Source organism: Taeniopygia guttata, chromosome 4 (assembly GCF_048771995.1).
Source record: "Taeniopygia guttata chromosome 4, bTaeGut7.mat, whole genome shotgun sequence".
In the NCBI taxonomy this organism is placed as follows: Eukaryota; Metazoa; Chordata; class Aves; order Passeriformes; family Estrildidae; genus Taeniopygia; species Taeniopygia guttata.
Genome location: NC_133028.1, coordinates 49,558,996 through 49,574,852, shown reverse-complemented (window position 1 = coordinate 49,574,852; position 15,857 = coordinate 49,558,996). Strand labels below are relative to the sequence as shown.

At 39.9% G+C, this 15,857-nt stretch overlaps 1 protein-coding gene and 1 long non-coding RNA gene across 3 annotated transcripts in view; one reads left to right on the top strand and one right to left on the bottom strand.

Annotated features, from left to right (window-relative positions):
- Positions 1-1,280: 1,280 nt before the first annotated feature.
- Positions 1,281-13,260, bottom strand: LOC100218703 (alcohol dehydrogenase 1). Its single transcript, XM_030271686.4, has 9 exons — positions 13,092-13,260; positions 9,486-9,587; positions 8,164-8,302; positions 5,996-6,083; positions 5,668-5,887; positions 4,880-5,140; positions 4,264-4,399; positions 2,900-3,038; positions 1,281-1,491 (listed from the first exon to the last, which is right to left on the bottom strand). The coding sequence occupies exons 1-9, from the start codon at positions 13,107-13,109 to the stop codon at positions 1,467-1,469; spliced, it is 1,128 nt and encodes a 375-aa protein (XP_030127546.4). The 5' UTR covers positions 13,110-13,260; the 3' UTR covers positions 1,281-1,466.
- The window catches only part of LOC140683988 (uncharacterized), a 20,874-nt gene continuing 14,597 nt past the window's right edge, over positions 9,581-15,857 (top strand). For both annotated transcript variants that reach the window (XR_012055739.1, XR_012055738.1), the window contains exon 1: positions 9,581-9,745. This is a non-coding gene — a long non-coding RNA (uncharacterized lncRNA). The remainder of the gene's footprint in view (positions 9,746-15,857) is intronic.

The window sequence follows — 15,857 nt, the reverse complement described above, 5'->3', positions numbered from 1 at the left end:
TGTCTTATAAAATATCCCTTAATAAAAATGGTTTAATGAGTTATTGTTTTGGACTTCAGAAACTATCATACTAAAGATACTAACAGCTGGTGTTTACTATGCTTGGCAGATGACAACCACAAAAATGGGCTTTACACCATCCTAAAGAGGATAGAAGTGAGGTTTGTTGTACTTTAGGTCTTTTACACTGAAGACTGAAGTTCAACTCTGAATTGTTGTGCAAATTTAGTTTATAGACGTGTTTAAGGTTAAACTGTAGTCTCTTGATTCTCAAATCATTAAACTGTGATTTCTTGTCCTCAAATCATGAAACTAGCTGGGCCACTTAGACTCTTTCTGCTGACACAAACAGGTAAGTAAGTAATCTGTAGCACAGTCCCCTTGCTTCACAGGCTCTTCTACCCAGCTGCCATGCGTGCGAGTGCCTGCAAGCTCTGATTAGTTCATGCTAAAGATATGTCAGTGTGGACCATATTTGTCAGATAGAAATAGCCTCTGTTTCTGTTTCCACATTGCAAAATCAGAAATCAGTAAGATGCTTTATGTTTGGGTTGTTGCAAACTGTTACCATTCACCTGTTTCTTTCCATTTATTCTGTATTCATACTTAAGAAATTAAGGAGCCTCCCCTTTGTATAATGGGAACAAATAACAGTACTTGATGCACATTTGTATTTCTTCACACTACTTCCCAAAAATCAGAGGCATTTGTATAAATTGACCAAAGGTCTTAAACCACACTGATCAACAACTAAATCAACCCTAGGAAAGAGGCATAAATGTAAAAAAAACCCAAAACACCAAATACCAACCATTATACAGAACAACGTTACACCAGTTTTACATAAAATATTTGGGAGTGTTAATCTGGTAAAATATTGAGTGGTGAGACATTCTCCAGTACCTAAGTCTATGAGTTACTTAAATTATTAATTCAAACACATGGTCACCAGAAATTTTAATTTCTGCTATATCATTCCTTGCTTATTAGGCACTGGAATGGTACAGTCATTCAGGATGGATACACACAGTTCTAGCCTAGAGTTGTACTGTGCTGAGCTGCGTGTAGAAATTTCTTAAGCTTGCAGTGTTATGGAAACCTAAAAAAACCCCAGTTTCCTTCCTTTTTATTTTATTAAAAGATTATTATAAGTAATTTTAAAAAATCCTAGCTTTTTAGAACACCTTTGACAGGAGCAAGTCCTGTAATTCATAACTGGCTATTAAAAAAATTGCAGCACAATATAAAGGATTTAAAACAAGAATGATGAGAAAGAGGAAGAAGGAAAAAGATGGTTTCATTTATAAATTCTGTGCTTGAAATGTGGGGTTTTAGCTTTATTTTTTATTCAAGGGTAGTGGTAGATCTTTCAGGAAAATCTTGGTTTGTGCATCATGTAAGTTGTATTGGTGGATGATGAAGTTAGTACTGGTGCTTAGCCATCTGCTGGTTAATGTCTGGGAATCCTAAAATGTCAGGACACTGCGGATGCTGCAATATAAAATGACAAGTTAGTGACTAGAAAATCCCCAGGGCTGGCATCAGCAGAGCACTGCTGTTTTCTCTGATAATCTGTGCTATTGCTGTCAAACAGGTACTCCCTCCCTGCCTGCCCCCACCCCAGCTTGCAGCAAAATGACAGAACAGATGTGCAAACTTTGCTGCAGATGTAGAGAACAAAATTCACAGAAGACTGCAAAGCCTTCACTGATGATGCCCAGGGCTCCTGGTAATTAATTACCAGCTACAGCCAGAGAAGTTCCTTAGAGAGGGGCTTAGACACATCTTTCCAATTACAGAGTAACTGGTACAGCTTATTCTGCTCTGAAACACTGAAGTATTATACTCCATAAAAATTATAAGCTGCAATGTGCCTCCATCTTCAGTATCTTAGCAAAGCTGCTGGCATCTCAGTCCTCACCACTTTCCTGTTTGTTATACTAAAAACTAAAACTAGCATTTGTAGCCTATGTAAAATAAAGACAATCAAAGATCAAGTGTGTGCTGCATCATTAGAACCTGAGAACAAACCTCAGGGCTGAAATTCTTCTGTTACTTGCTTTTTATATTCAGAGCAAGGAACATCTAAAACAACTGCTAGCAAATGACAATTAAAAGAAAACATTAATGTAATTCTCCAGACTCTGTAAGTTATAAACATCTAGAACTTTCAAAAAGGGTAGTCCCCAAACATACTAAGATATACAAATGTATTTCCTACTTCTGCTAGGGACAATTTTCAATTCCCATGGTAAGTTTTGTCAAATGTCTCTGTTAAAAAATATTTCCAATTCCATTACCCTATGAAAACAGTCTGAGCTGAATTTTCACAATATTTGAGGAAAGCACAAGAGGTAAATTCTGAGTTTTTAATGCATATATATATATATACCAAACACTTTCCTTTTTTAAAAGCTCTGATCCTCAAGCTAAAGTACCCAGTGACTTTAGGACCAATTGGACTGGGACTCCATTCCCTAACTCACAAGAGGAATAGGCCATTTCTGTGTTCCTGCTCCTCATCCTGAAATGTTTCTTGGAATATGGATATGGCAACTTGGCACTCTACAGCTTGGCACTCCCATGCTCCCTTGGTTGTGTGCTTTTTTTCCAGTGGGTACTGGGACTTCCTCAATTGTGTAGTCTTTTTTCCCTCTGCCACCCAGTGTCTCTGCTCAAACTAGAATCTGAAAGTTCCTCTGCAAGGGCCTGCTGCATTTCAAAAACTGAAGGTTTGCTGGCTTTATTACTCCAGCTGCAACCCATGGGAACACACTGGGAGGAATTAAGGGACACGCTGGGCTGCCTTCCCATTCTCGGCTGTGAAGTCAGACTTTGTCTTACCACACATCTCCTTTAGGTTAGTTATACAGAACCTTTACAATGAAATGATGTTTACCTCTTTCCTGTCCTTAGAAGATCAAATCCTTCATTGATCTTTGTCAAAGGTAGTGTGTGGGTTATTAAAGGATCCAGAACAAACTTTTTCTTCATATAGTCAGCAACCAGTTTGGGAACTGCATCTTTACTCTTCCAGCCTGAAAAAAAAACCACAGAAAATGCATAATGAAATTAAATGCTTCTGAAAATACATAAAACCTAAGGCAGCCTAATTTTTTAGATAAACTTTCTATGGCAGAGTAATAGGATGAAATGTGGCAGCATGGCTTTACCTTTGTAACACAGGTGCCAGCAGAAAACATGGGATAGAGTGCAGCTAATCCACATGTGACAAACCCAGCAGAAGACCAGTACAAATGTCAGTCTTTACAGAATCCAAACTTTCCCCCACATCAAACACTGTTTTAACTTAATCACATTTCATACAAAAGCCAGAGTGCCATCATCCATATTGGTAAGTTGAAACTTGATTGTCTGCTTGAAACTGGGGAGTGGGTGGTGGATGTGTCTCTCTTTTCTTACAAGCACCACTAGATAAAGCTGTCATAAATAGTAGAATGCTCTTCCAGAGGATCCTGGTTTGTCTCTGCTATTTTGTTCAGGTATCTTTTGATTACATGAGGGGAACAGGTTACGAGTGAGAAAACCTGTTATTGGAAGCAAGTTTTCTGTGGCCTTTGAGTTGAGCAAGCTAGGACTTGCTGAGTGTGGGACTGCTGAGAGAGCTCCAAAAAGAGAAAGAATTGGAAGGGACTGTTGGCAGCTGGCCAGGGGCTAAGCTGGGGTCTGACCTCCGTGGAAATCAGCTGAGTGTAAGCCCTGATGTCCTTTACAGTCCTGACTCTCCATCTCTCCTGCTATCTCTCTCTCTCTTTCGATTGCTCTCATTCTCCTTTTTGCACTTGCTCTTTTTCTCCCCTCCCTCTGTCCTCTCTCCCTCTTTATGATTTTCTCTTCTTTTTGTTGCTTTATCTTCTATCCTTTATCTCCTCTTAACTCTCTCCTTATCTTTTTTCTCCTCTTTATTTTTATCCAACCTCCTCCCTCCTCTTCCCCTCATTTTATTTTTTGCTTCTCTCCCTTTTTTCTCATTTTCCTATTTTCTGTCTATGTCTCTCTTTCTTTCTGTCTCTTATTCTCTTCCCTTTCTTCCCCCTCCGTCCCTCTCTGGTTTTTTTCCTTCCTTCACTTGCTATTATAGTTCCCATAATTAAATCCCTTTCAACTTCTTTATAAGCAGAACAGCCATCAATACTGCTTCCAATAACACAGCCTAAGCAATTAATTTGATGTGTCCTGTTTCATTCACAATGATTTACAAGTTTCTCAAGCCAGTTAAATGACATCTTTCCAAGTCCTTACCTCCAAAGACAGAGCCTTTCCAGCTGCGACCAGTGAAGAGGAGCATGGGATCAAAGGTGATATTCTGTGCTGCAGGGGGCACTCCCACAATCACACTGACTCCGTAGTTACACTGACAACAGGCCAAGGCTGCAGTCTGCATTAGAAACAGAGGGACACGCAGAGTCAGGCAACATTTGTCCTTGGGGCACAGAAATTTGAACTCCATCTCCTCCTCTCAGGGCTCTGCTTGAAATTAATTTTTTGTAACTGAAACCACATAAAAAAATGTTCATTGTATCTGCTCACACCATTGTATCTGCTCTCACTGGTTAAGTATATCATAGCTTTGCTGTTGTCGCCCATTTTGTCTAAACTATTAGTGATAAGCCACTTTTAGAGAGCATGTGAAATATGTGACATGTAGCCACCCCGGTTTGGCCAGGGCACTAAAGTGAAGGTCCCTTTCCTAAATTTCTGAGCATGCTTCTGTCCCTGCATCTAGTGGCCAGCAGCTGCACTTAACAGGTTTGAAGTTAGCTTGGTACTCTGCCAGTGGCTTCCTGCTCCTCCTGGGTGCTTGGTGGCTTGGTGAAGGGAGAGCTAATGGGTCTCACCTCATCTTTTGGTTGCATACCATGGTATCTGTACGGCCGATGACCTCGAAGGAGTAGTCCACACCCCCGCCGGTCATTTCCATCAACAACTCCTGGATGGGCTTGTTGAAATCTTTAGGGTTGATGCAGTCGGTGGCTCCCAGCTCCCTGGCCTTGGCAAACTTGTCACTGTTGATGTCCACGGCAATGATGCGGGCAGCTCCAGCTGCCTTGCAGCCCATGATAACAGAGAGGCCAACTCCTCCGAGGCCAAAGACGGCACAGATGGAGCCTGGTTCCACCTATAATAACAACCACATAAACATGGCATATTGTTACAGGCTAAGGAAAGTACCATGCATTTCCTCATTATCAACAGGATTTCACTTAAGCCACTTCTTGCAATTTAGAGATTACCTGCTGAGAAGGAATTTACACATGGATACCTGCTAGTGCAGTAACCAGCTGTACTGTTATAATGCTACATGGGATTCCTAGACTTCAGTTATAATATTCAGTTATAATATTAAGTTATAATACTCATTTATAATTAAAAAAAAGAACTCTGTTGCAACATTTTTCTAGCGGTGATAAAGCTCTGAGGCAAAACATTGTAGATGGTAATAAGCAATTTTACTGGATTTTGAACTGAAGATTTCTGAGTACCCTAGAGACAGAATCTGAAGTAAGCAAAGAACTAGTATCTTATCTCCACGCTGAACTAAACAGAGTCTGTACCTCCTCACTGCCATGCTGACAACCCACTTACAGGCTACACAATCTTGAATAGACACCATAAAATATCAGAAACACCCACCATAATATTTACCTTAGCAGTCTGCAGAGCAGCCCCATAACCAGTTGAAAATCCACAGCCAATTAGACAAACTTTTTCCAGAGGAGCAGCAGAATCGATTTTAGCTACAGCAGATTCATGCAGTACTGTGTATTCAGTGAAGGTACTTGTACCAATAAAATGGTAAATTGCTTTTCCTTTACAGGTGAATCTGGTGGTGCCATCAGGCATTAATCCAGCACCTGTAGCAAGGCTGTTTGAAAGATGACCAGAAATAAAGGCAAGTGAAATTTGTTGCTTGTAATCAGTTTTGGATAAAGTCAAATCAAATTAGGGTTGCAAGTAATCCAAGAAAACTCACTCAGTTTTACTGCACAGGTTACCCTTGGTGTTTAAGCACGTCTTGCACTCCCCACATTGTGGAACAAAGAGTGGAATAACCTTGTCTCCTAGAAATAAAACAGTAATGACAGAGGATTAAAAAAAGAAAACAAGATGCATGCAGGTAAAAACATGAAGCAAGTGTATTTAATCCCTAAGCAAACATGCACTAGGAATGCTGTGATGGTTTTATTTCTTTCTGCTGCATTTGTAATATAAACCATCTCTCTGTGTTTTATACGAAAGACATAATTAGGGCAAAGTTATGACAACTAATTTTGATATGCAAAATTTTTGGTGTCTTTCAACAGAACTGAGTCAGACCTATGTCATAAAACCATGTTATCTACTGACACTTCCAAAGTACTTCTTCAGCAGTTTATTGCATCTCCTGTGTAAAAAGAAGGTAGTAATACACCTTTCATTAAAGAAACTGAGATAAAAATTGACATCCACTAGGACAGCAGATTGGAGTGCCAAGATAACAGGGCTGTAAACCATGCATACAAAGAATGGGGAATTAAACATTCATTTCCCAGTCCTTTTGAACATCTTTATATAGCAGTCTATTACTGCTATATAGCAGTCCTATTAGTGTTGTGTTGAGTAAAGGTAGTAAAATACTTGTCTGAGAAGCAGTGGCACATAGTCTAAGCCAGCATCTCTAATTCTCTAGCATAATTATGTGATTAACAAAGTAGAACATAGCTTCCCAGTGTAATTTTTTACTCCTGTGCAATTTCCACAGCAATGATATATCGTAAATGCCTAATAATCTCTAAACAGGTATTTCCTAATGCATATCAGTTTATAATTTGTCAGTTTTAAAATGTGGCTAATCCTTGACACATTGAAAGTCAAGGGAAGTTTTTGATTTCCACCAAAAAATGAAAAATACCTGCAGAACATTAAACGCCCCCACTACCTCGACCCTGAGTTAATTTAGAACTGTGCTATGGTCCTAGTAATCATTTTGCTAAAGGAATGTTGCACAAGTGGAAGTCTTTTTTTCAGAACTTGGAGGTGTAAATTAAGCAATATCTGAGAAATGTGATTTGTGCATATATGTGTTCAGGCCTGCTATTTCAGCTCACCTGGAAACACAGGGCAGCAATAATTAGACAACAGAGAGATTTATGAACCCAGACATAACAGAAAGTACAGCTAGAGCTGTCACTGAAATTTGCAATATACATATGTGTTTGAAGTTAAAGCAGAAATCTCTAATAAATTTTTTTTTGTTATACATACCAACCTGCTTTGGACAGACTTCATACTTGTCAGTATGGACAAAGATACTGGAAGTACAGAGGTGTTAAAAGTGAGCTACTGAGGTATCATAACAAACTGCCTGGAAAGTGAGTGATTCTGTGTAGATTTTTTTCACTGCATACTTTCTCTTAATAATTTAGCCTTTGTTAGAATGTTTTCGGTCCTATAAAAGTGTAGAGGAATCCCATCTCATCTTGCAGCACTTGACTGAAAATTGACATCTTTCACTATCTATGCACTATGGTTCAAAGAGAACACAGGGAGATGAGCAGCTGGTCCAGATGAGTGTCCTCAGTGCAATCCAGTCCTCAGGGATCAGTGCTGCCTCACCTGCACTGGTGCTGCCCACATACAAAGCCTGCACCAGCATGGGCACCCCAGTTGTGCCCTGATGCTTTTAAAGTGAAGTAAGATCTAAGTTCAGGTCAACCGAAGTCAATGGATTATTTAGCTGTTAAGAGAATTAAAAGGTGCTTTGACATGTTTGTCATCTAGTGCTTTGCTTTGCCTTATTCTTGAAAAAGGTGAGCTGTATAAACTGTGTTCAGAGAACCTGCAGCTAATGCCTGATTTCATATGAAAAACAGCAACGACTCTATGTTCTTAGCCCCACAACAGGAAAAGCACTATGTAGGTGGAAAGCAAGCTGCAGATGTTTTTTGCCAAAAACAAAAGAAATTGAGTAGAAAATCTGAAAGTACGTTGGGGACACAGAAAGGCGTAAACAGCAGGTTTATATCCTTTGAGGTATCCTTGAAAATGTTTAAATTGGAATATTTTTCCGTGCAGTAAAAATACTCACAAAAGAAATAATCTTTGACTTAAGGAGGAGTCTGGAAACTCAGCACAGGATTTGTTTTCGGTGCTGTTTCATACCTGGCTTGACTGAAGTCACTCCCTGCCCAACACTCTCCACAACACCAGCTGCTTCATGCCCAAGAATTATTGGAAAAGGCATAACCAGTGCACCAGTTATCACATGGTCATCAGAGCGGCAGATCCCAGTGGCCATGATCTGATTCACAGGAAAGACAAGGATATTTCTGCATTTAACTGTGTCATGTTATATGTGAAAGTGAAATTATACTCGACATTTGGAGAAGCCACTTGCTTCTCTCCAAAATCCAATCTGCACACAATAAATCTACAGGTAAAACAAATTTAGTTGCCTGATTTAAGATTTTCTTGGTGTTTATTAGTTTTTAATCTATAGGGCAAAGCTCCTTTGTGAATGTTTGCTATGCAGTACTGAGCTCTATAGGGAGTCTGGAGATTTTCTGTATTTTCTGTAGAACTAATGTTCTAGTGAGGCAATTATATAGGGAGAACAGAATAAATTAAATTATTCCTATTATTTATATATAAATACTTAAAAAGAAAAGTGTGAAATATTTTATAAAAGTATAGTAATATGTAAATACAAACTAACCATCACATATTATTTATAAACATAGAAATATTGTGTATATTTTGTATTTATTACATTAACGTTATATGACAATATATAATAGATATTATATATGAATGATGCATTATAGAATGAGTTTATATTATAGATAATTCCACAATAAATATATTATTGTGCTGTGTACATATTTAAAATATTTGTATATATAACATGAAAAAAAAATTAAGCTACATAGTGTTTTATACGACATTTTGCCTTTTCTTCCAGCTAGAACAGCACTATTTCTTTTGAAATATTCATGTATGTGTTTACAACTTTTATTCTGACAAACGGATTTGTCAACCCCATGAGAGCGTTTTCCTCACATGTGTAACAATTGAAACTGCTCAAAAATTAAGGCAGCTCCTAAATTCCACTGAGGGCAATATCCAGGTAAAAAAGGAAGCTCCCAGGCCTAATGAGCTATTTCCTAGCACAGATTTAAACAAAGTAAAAGATATTTTCTTGCTCCACACTACAGGAAATTCTGATTTTTGCCTTGTGCTGTAGTTTTTTCAGCCTATTAGAAAAACAGATGTCAATAAACACAAAATACAACCCTAAAATATATATATTTTTAAAGAACCTCATTATCAAATTAAGGACTTGTTTCATAGGAGCTCACTGATTAGTAACTACTTTCTAGTAGAATGTTTTCTGACTGGGTCTTAAAAATTTACAAAACTAATTCTGATTAAAAGCAAGGTATAATGCAAGTCATAGGAGTTGTTTTAAATTTTATTTTCAGTACCTTTACGCGAACTTCATGTTCTTTTGGTGGGGCAACTTCCACTTCCTCAATACTGAGTGGTTTATTGGCTTCCCACAGCACTGCTGCCTTGCATTTAATAACCTGCAAACAGAGAAAAGAAAATGAGAACGGCACTTGCATTTTCAAGTCACCACACGGATTCTTCCCTTTTTGCGTGTGAAACTCCTGCTCATATTTGTGGAGACGAGAGGGAAACTACAGGAAAGCCAAACCAAACAACAACAAAGTCAACACCAAAGGTCAGTGTGTTGTAAGCCTGTTTTTCCCCCCACCAAGATCATGTCTGATTTTGCTCATCATTCTGTCACATCAAGTTTTCAGCTGCATGTCTAATAGTCTCCTAGGTAATGTAGGTAATGGGATACCTCACCCATTCTCATTGCTCCTTTGTTAACTTCCTTGGGCAATTTCTTTTGCTGTGTTGGATTACTTGTCTGCATTTGTGTCTTCTTGAAGATGGCACACTAAACGATGTCACTTATCAGGCTGTGATGAAGTTTGTATTGCCGAGAACTGTCTGTGTTGAGAACTGACAAAATTGCTAAAAATTGAATTCAGAGCCTAGTACACATTTATAAACATTCTAGTAGAGCCCAAGTTCAGCCATGAAGTGATGGCTGAAAGGACCTGTGCAAAGTGATGTAGCACAACACAGAGGTAATCTTGAACAGTCCCTTTAAGTGCAGTATTATCCATGCTAAGGTACCCCCTTCTCAGAAGGGATGTTTAACTCAGGTGGATTTACTACCCAACTATCCAACATAGTTTTTTTCTTTTTTCATCTCTTAGTCTGAAGTTTGTCCATTAACTCTTCAGGCTTTGTCCTGGTAATGACAGTCCTTAGGGCTCCTCTGACCATCTGCCACTGAGAGAAAAATCCCTTCAGAAAAGAGAAGAGCATTGTCCACTGTCGGAATCTGTGGGTATTGATGATTCCGAGATTGTAGAAAGTCTCTGTCTTTCTGCCCCGTTGCCAAGGAAGAAGCCATAGTTCGTCTGTGCTGTTTTGATGGTTGTTTATTCTTGCTTATCTATAACATGTTCTGCTGCCCTGCCGCAGGTCTGTCCTGCAGGGCAGCGTGTGGGGCTCTGCCCCCAGTGGGATGTTACAAACATTATATACCAGAAACTACCTGTGCTATATTTACAATAATGTGCCAATATCTGTCATCTACGTTGAACAGTGTGTCCCCAGCCTAAACCAATAGAAAAATGCCAACACTCCAGTGAAACATGGAGGGCATGAAGAAGGAGGAAAAGGACAAGACACACCCAATTTCCTCCATCTTGTCCCCTTTGGACCCCTAATCTAGAATCCTAAAATTTTACTTTTGCACCCGTGTCACACCTAATTATTACTCATATCAAACACTCAGAGCTTGTAATTCATCCTGTAAGATTGAAAACTCCTCTCCATGGACAGAAATCAGAGACAGTGTCTCTCAGGGCTCTGTATAGGGGGGTTCCTGACCCCCTGCCAGGGTCCCAGACCTGCCAGGGTAGCCAGAGGGAAGCCCTGGATTCCCACAGTCCACACCTCATCCCAGTCTCTCAAACAGGTTTCCTCCCTGCAAGCTCAATCCTAGTATATTCAAAAGCAGTGGGACCTCTCTGTCCCCATAATTGCTATTCCTCCTTGGAGTTGTTTAAAGATCTCATCGTCGGTCTTTAAACAACCCTAGTCCCTGAAATATGATTTTTCTTGGTGACACACTATAAAATCCTCAGTCATTCTGTTACGTCTACTGACTGCAAGTGTTCAGGTGGCATTATCTTGAGAAGGAAATGGAGGGGAATCAAATCCAGGATGCAAAAAGTTCAGCACATGCATGTTTATCCTGTGTGACCAGGACAACTTAACACCAGTGTGCTGCAAAAGTCACAGGGGAAAACAACAAACAAATTTTTTTTTTTTAAGTAGAAGTAGAAATAATGTCTGATTATCCACAAATTGAAAACTGGTTACAAAGAAAATAATTATTAGGAAATTCTAAACATATGAAATAAAATAGCAAACTTCTAGCAGCTAGACACAGAAGTGGGATGGGCACAGTGCTTTGAAAAAAAGTGCATCAAGAGATATTTGCACTAAATTTAAATTTAATGTTTAGATACACGTGTGATTAGTGAAAAATTCACAAGTGTGGTCAAAAATCACATTTCAAAGGGCACCAACTTACTTAAAAGAAAGGCAGTAGATATATATTTATATTGCATCCCACATAACACAGTAATGATTCCATGACTTGCACATGCTAAGCACATGTAGTGTTTTTAAGAACAAAGGTGGCCAAGAAGTGTGGATTGCCGAGAGCAAATAAATCTTTCCTATAATAAGACATTAGTTAACTGTGTGTTTTTCTGACTGTTTAGTCCCTGTGAGCTTTTATGGATTGCAATAGGATCCCGCAGATGCAGCAACAGCACATTATCACCCACTTCATCTGCTAAAACAAGCACTGCCTTAATAGTTGTTTTTCTGCTCGTGTGTTCTACCAGCCCTGTGAGTTACTGCAGTGGGGGAGGGCAGGTGTAGAAACGCACCCTTTTACAGGACGAAAGGATTATGCTGCTTGGCTACATAAATTCTAACTCTCGTGTTATTCCAAGATAAACATGGTGAAAGCAAAGCAGTTAAGCTACATCAGAACCCTTCATTTACTGTGCTGCATCCAATGCTGAGTAGAGCACTGAACTTGGTGAACTTACCTACAGTAAGCTACAATTAATTTTGCACTTGCAGTAACTCAAAGAGCATTTTTTCCCTTTCTCTTTTGATTTTAGAATAGTGAACACAACTGGCAGTAACAGCAAATGATCTTTGTACTATCATAAGGCACGTTCTAGAAAGGAGCGTACTTTCAGTTGTTTTCCATTTCTAGTTGCTTGTCCCTTAATCCCTTTTGCAGGTCACTGTTAGCATCTTGCCAGCAGTGCAAGAAGGAACATGTATTGGTATCAACCTCCATCTCTCTTGCCATCTAATTTCTAGCAAAGATGTAACTACTCACTTCAATCCCAGCTCAGTATTGCATTATATGTGAAATTTACTTCTGGTCTTTGTTAACTAACGCTTGAGACCTGTTATATGCATATCCAAATTTAATGACTGTCCTAATGCCAGCACAATTCACCCTGAAATTTAACACAATATTAGCTACATCTTCTTTTTAGAAAACAAACTGATAGAATTATAAATAAACTAAAAATAGTTTAAACTTCTGTAGGATCTCAGAATGGAAACTGGTAGATAAATACATTGATCTAAACACTTAGTACATTCTATCATATCTTAAACTATCCAATCAGAGATTAAAAACAGCTTGCTAACCCAAACAGAATGTTATTCTAGTGCTGTTATTTTATGTTGCCTCAAATAAACTATTGCCTTGAAGAGTTAACAACCATTTCCTAGGATTCTACGGCAGCCTGCAAATAAAGGCAGCTCTTCTGTACCAGCTTCATCCTAAACTCTAATCGGTGCTATACCACCAGGATTTACAATGTTCCTGCAAAGAATTCACATTTAAAAATGCATTACTCGACTGCAGCAAAGAAATTTTCCTAATACAAACTGTTGCTTACTTTGCCTGCCGTGCTCATGTTGACTGGTGTGTCTGTTTCGAATCTTGCCACCGCTGATTTCTTGCACCAAGAACTGAGTCACCCCCAGAGCAGCTGGGTTGCTGGTGCCACAAGTCGTCTCCAGGACACTGGAGCCTGGTTGTGTGAAGCACTCCTGCAAGTGAACTGTTCTGATCTTTAAGCCAAGCCTCCCAGCTCAGAGTCCCACCCCTTAATCAGAAAAAGTGCTAGAACGAGCGTGAACCAGTCATCTGATGAAACCTCACTCTTTCAGTGCCTCCATCTTCACTGACTCCTTTGTCATGCTCTTCCCTACCATTTTTTGCAGCCCACCTGTAGTTGCCCAAAAACAACAGCCCTGGCTGGAAGCTATTTCCCTTTTTCCACCTCCCTGGAGGCTCATCTCCGAACCCAGTACTCTCAGGGGCACTGTAGGTGCGAAGAGAAATGGAGAGAGTGGCTCTTGAATTCACAGCAGCAGGGACACAGTGAGAACATGAAGACTTTGCTGATGAACTTTGCTGATACTTGTAAGAGCCCAGCTCACTCATTAAAACATGGGATTGTGCAAGCTGCTTAAGAAACGCACTGATTGTGTGGCTGTGGCTGTATCTCACTGAATACTCCTGAATACTTCAGAATTCTAAGTTTTACAGTCTGGCTAATCATTAATCTGTTGGAATGGCCTTTTTTTTTTTTTTTTTTTTTTTAATGTAGAGATATTTTTGTTGTTGCTAAGCATGGTTTATAGAGCTAAGACCTTTTATGTGTTTCATATGGCCACACTGGTGAGGAAATTGGGGGTGGTGCATGGGCGGCTGGGAGGAGACATAGCCCAGACAGGGGACCCAAACTGACCAAAGGGCTGTACCAGACCACATGACATTATGCTCAGTATATAAAGTGGGGGAAGAAGGAGGAAGGTGTGGCTATTTGGAGTGATGGCATTTGTCTTCCCAAGTTACCATTACACATGATGGGGCTCTGCTCCCATTAATGTATTTATAGAAACATTTTTTATTGTCTTTAATGGCAGTAACCAGATTAAGTTCTTGTTGGGCTTTAGCCCTTCTGATTTTCTCCCTGCAAAAACTCATAACATCCTTATAATCCTCCTGAGCTCTCAGCCCTTTCTTCCAATGGCCATAAACTCTCCTTTTTTGTTCCGAATTCCAGCCAAAGCTCTCCAGTACTCTCAGGAGGTACGACCTAGTGATTTGCACTTCCTAAAAGAACTTGTATCAGAATGAAGTATTTCTAGCTCACTCTATTCCTTGACGTTCATCTTTCTCCTTTCCTCCCTTCTTTTGTACTTGATTATTTTAGAGGTCTTTTCCAACCATTCCCATGCCTTTTCCTTACTGGTTTATTTCTCATATCCCTTTAGTTTCCTTTCCCCTCAAAACTTTCCTCAAATCTTTAGCTATATGCATATCAAGGCCATGACTTTTTTTACTCCAACTGAGAACACTGGATCCTGTCTGCAGCCTGTGCAGGGATAGGTGTCATGGTCTTTAGGCAAAAGGTGACAAGAATAGAGGCTGCACAGGGTTCCAGTGAAGCACGAGCAGACTTGCATAACCATGTTGCAAAAGTTGCTTTATTTGCCTTGCTCTGCCCAATTCTTAAAGATAAATGAGGGTGAGGCTCCAGCTCAGGGCATGCAGTGGCCTGGCATGCAGGGAAACCACAGTGCTATCCCTTCACAACTTGCTTGCACAGACCCTCGGCTGAACCCTTTGCCAGAAAATACTTAGCTGATCCCTAGACCTCTCCACTTTTAGGGCTGTTCACTATGAAGAGAATTTTTTTCTACGTTTATCTGCAGGTTGTGCAATTAAAATCTCTTCTTTTGGGTGACCAGTGACATGACCCAAGGGGATGGCATGATGTTGTGTCAGGGGAGGTTTAAGTTGAATATTAGGAAAAGGTTTTTCAGCTAAAGGATAGTTGGCCACTTGAATAGGCTCCCCAAGGCAGTGGTCACAGCACCAGACTGACAGAGTTCAAGAAGGGTTTGGATAATGCTCTGAGACACAGGGTGTGACTCTTAGGGCAGCCCTGTGCAGGGCCAGGAGTTGGACTTGGATGCAGGTCCCTTCCAACTCAGGATAGCCTATAATTCTATGGAGATATGATGCATAATTCCTTTATTGGTTTTTAATCTCACTTTATCCAACTGAACATGATGCAGTAATATCCCCTCTCTAGTGATTTATTAACCTCAGCAGATGCCAGTGAAATGTGTGTCAGAGGCTGAAGACAAAGGAGGTGTTCATACTGGAGGCGTTCATGGCTGGTGAGCCTGCGCACAGAAGTTAGAAGCAGTGGGCAAAGGCCGGTTTTTGCAACTCCAGGTTATCTTCACTTGGGAACCGTAACTTGGCAAATGTTATGAAACACTGACCGCGCTCAAGACATTATAGCCATAGCTACAGTTTCTGACTACAAGGCACTTGTAGGGGAAAGTGGTTCTTTACTGCCACTTCACAGGCAGCACAGCCTGCTTCCCACTCCTTACTCCGGCCAGGGCTGAGCAACCTTGCATTCATTGCTTGCCTGAAGAAGTGCATGATGTTGACTCCAGCTGAAGAAGTGCTTTCTGAAACATCTTTCTTTTAATGGAAAAATAGTTCTGCACTGAACCTGGCTCTGTTTAACAGGGAACTACTTTAACTACAGCTCAAGTTAAATATACCTAACTCTTTAGAGGAAAAAAAAAAGCTTTTAATGGCAGTTATGCATCACAGATTTTACTGACAACTA

Bases quoted from the DNA above. Each gene is read 5' to 3' on its own strand.
- LOC100218703 (XM_030271686.4), bottom strand. The intron at 4,400-4,879 runs GTATGCAACCAA...TTTCTAATGCAG, and splicing joins TCGGCCGTACAGATACCATG to ACTGCAGCCTTGGCCTGTTG. The intron at 1,492-2,899 runs GTAAACATCATT...TTTATATTGCAG, and splicing joins CTTCTAAGGACAGGAAAGAG to CATCCGCAGTGTCCTGACAT.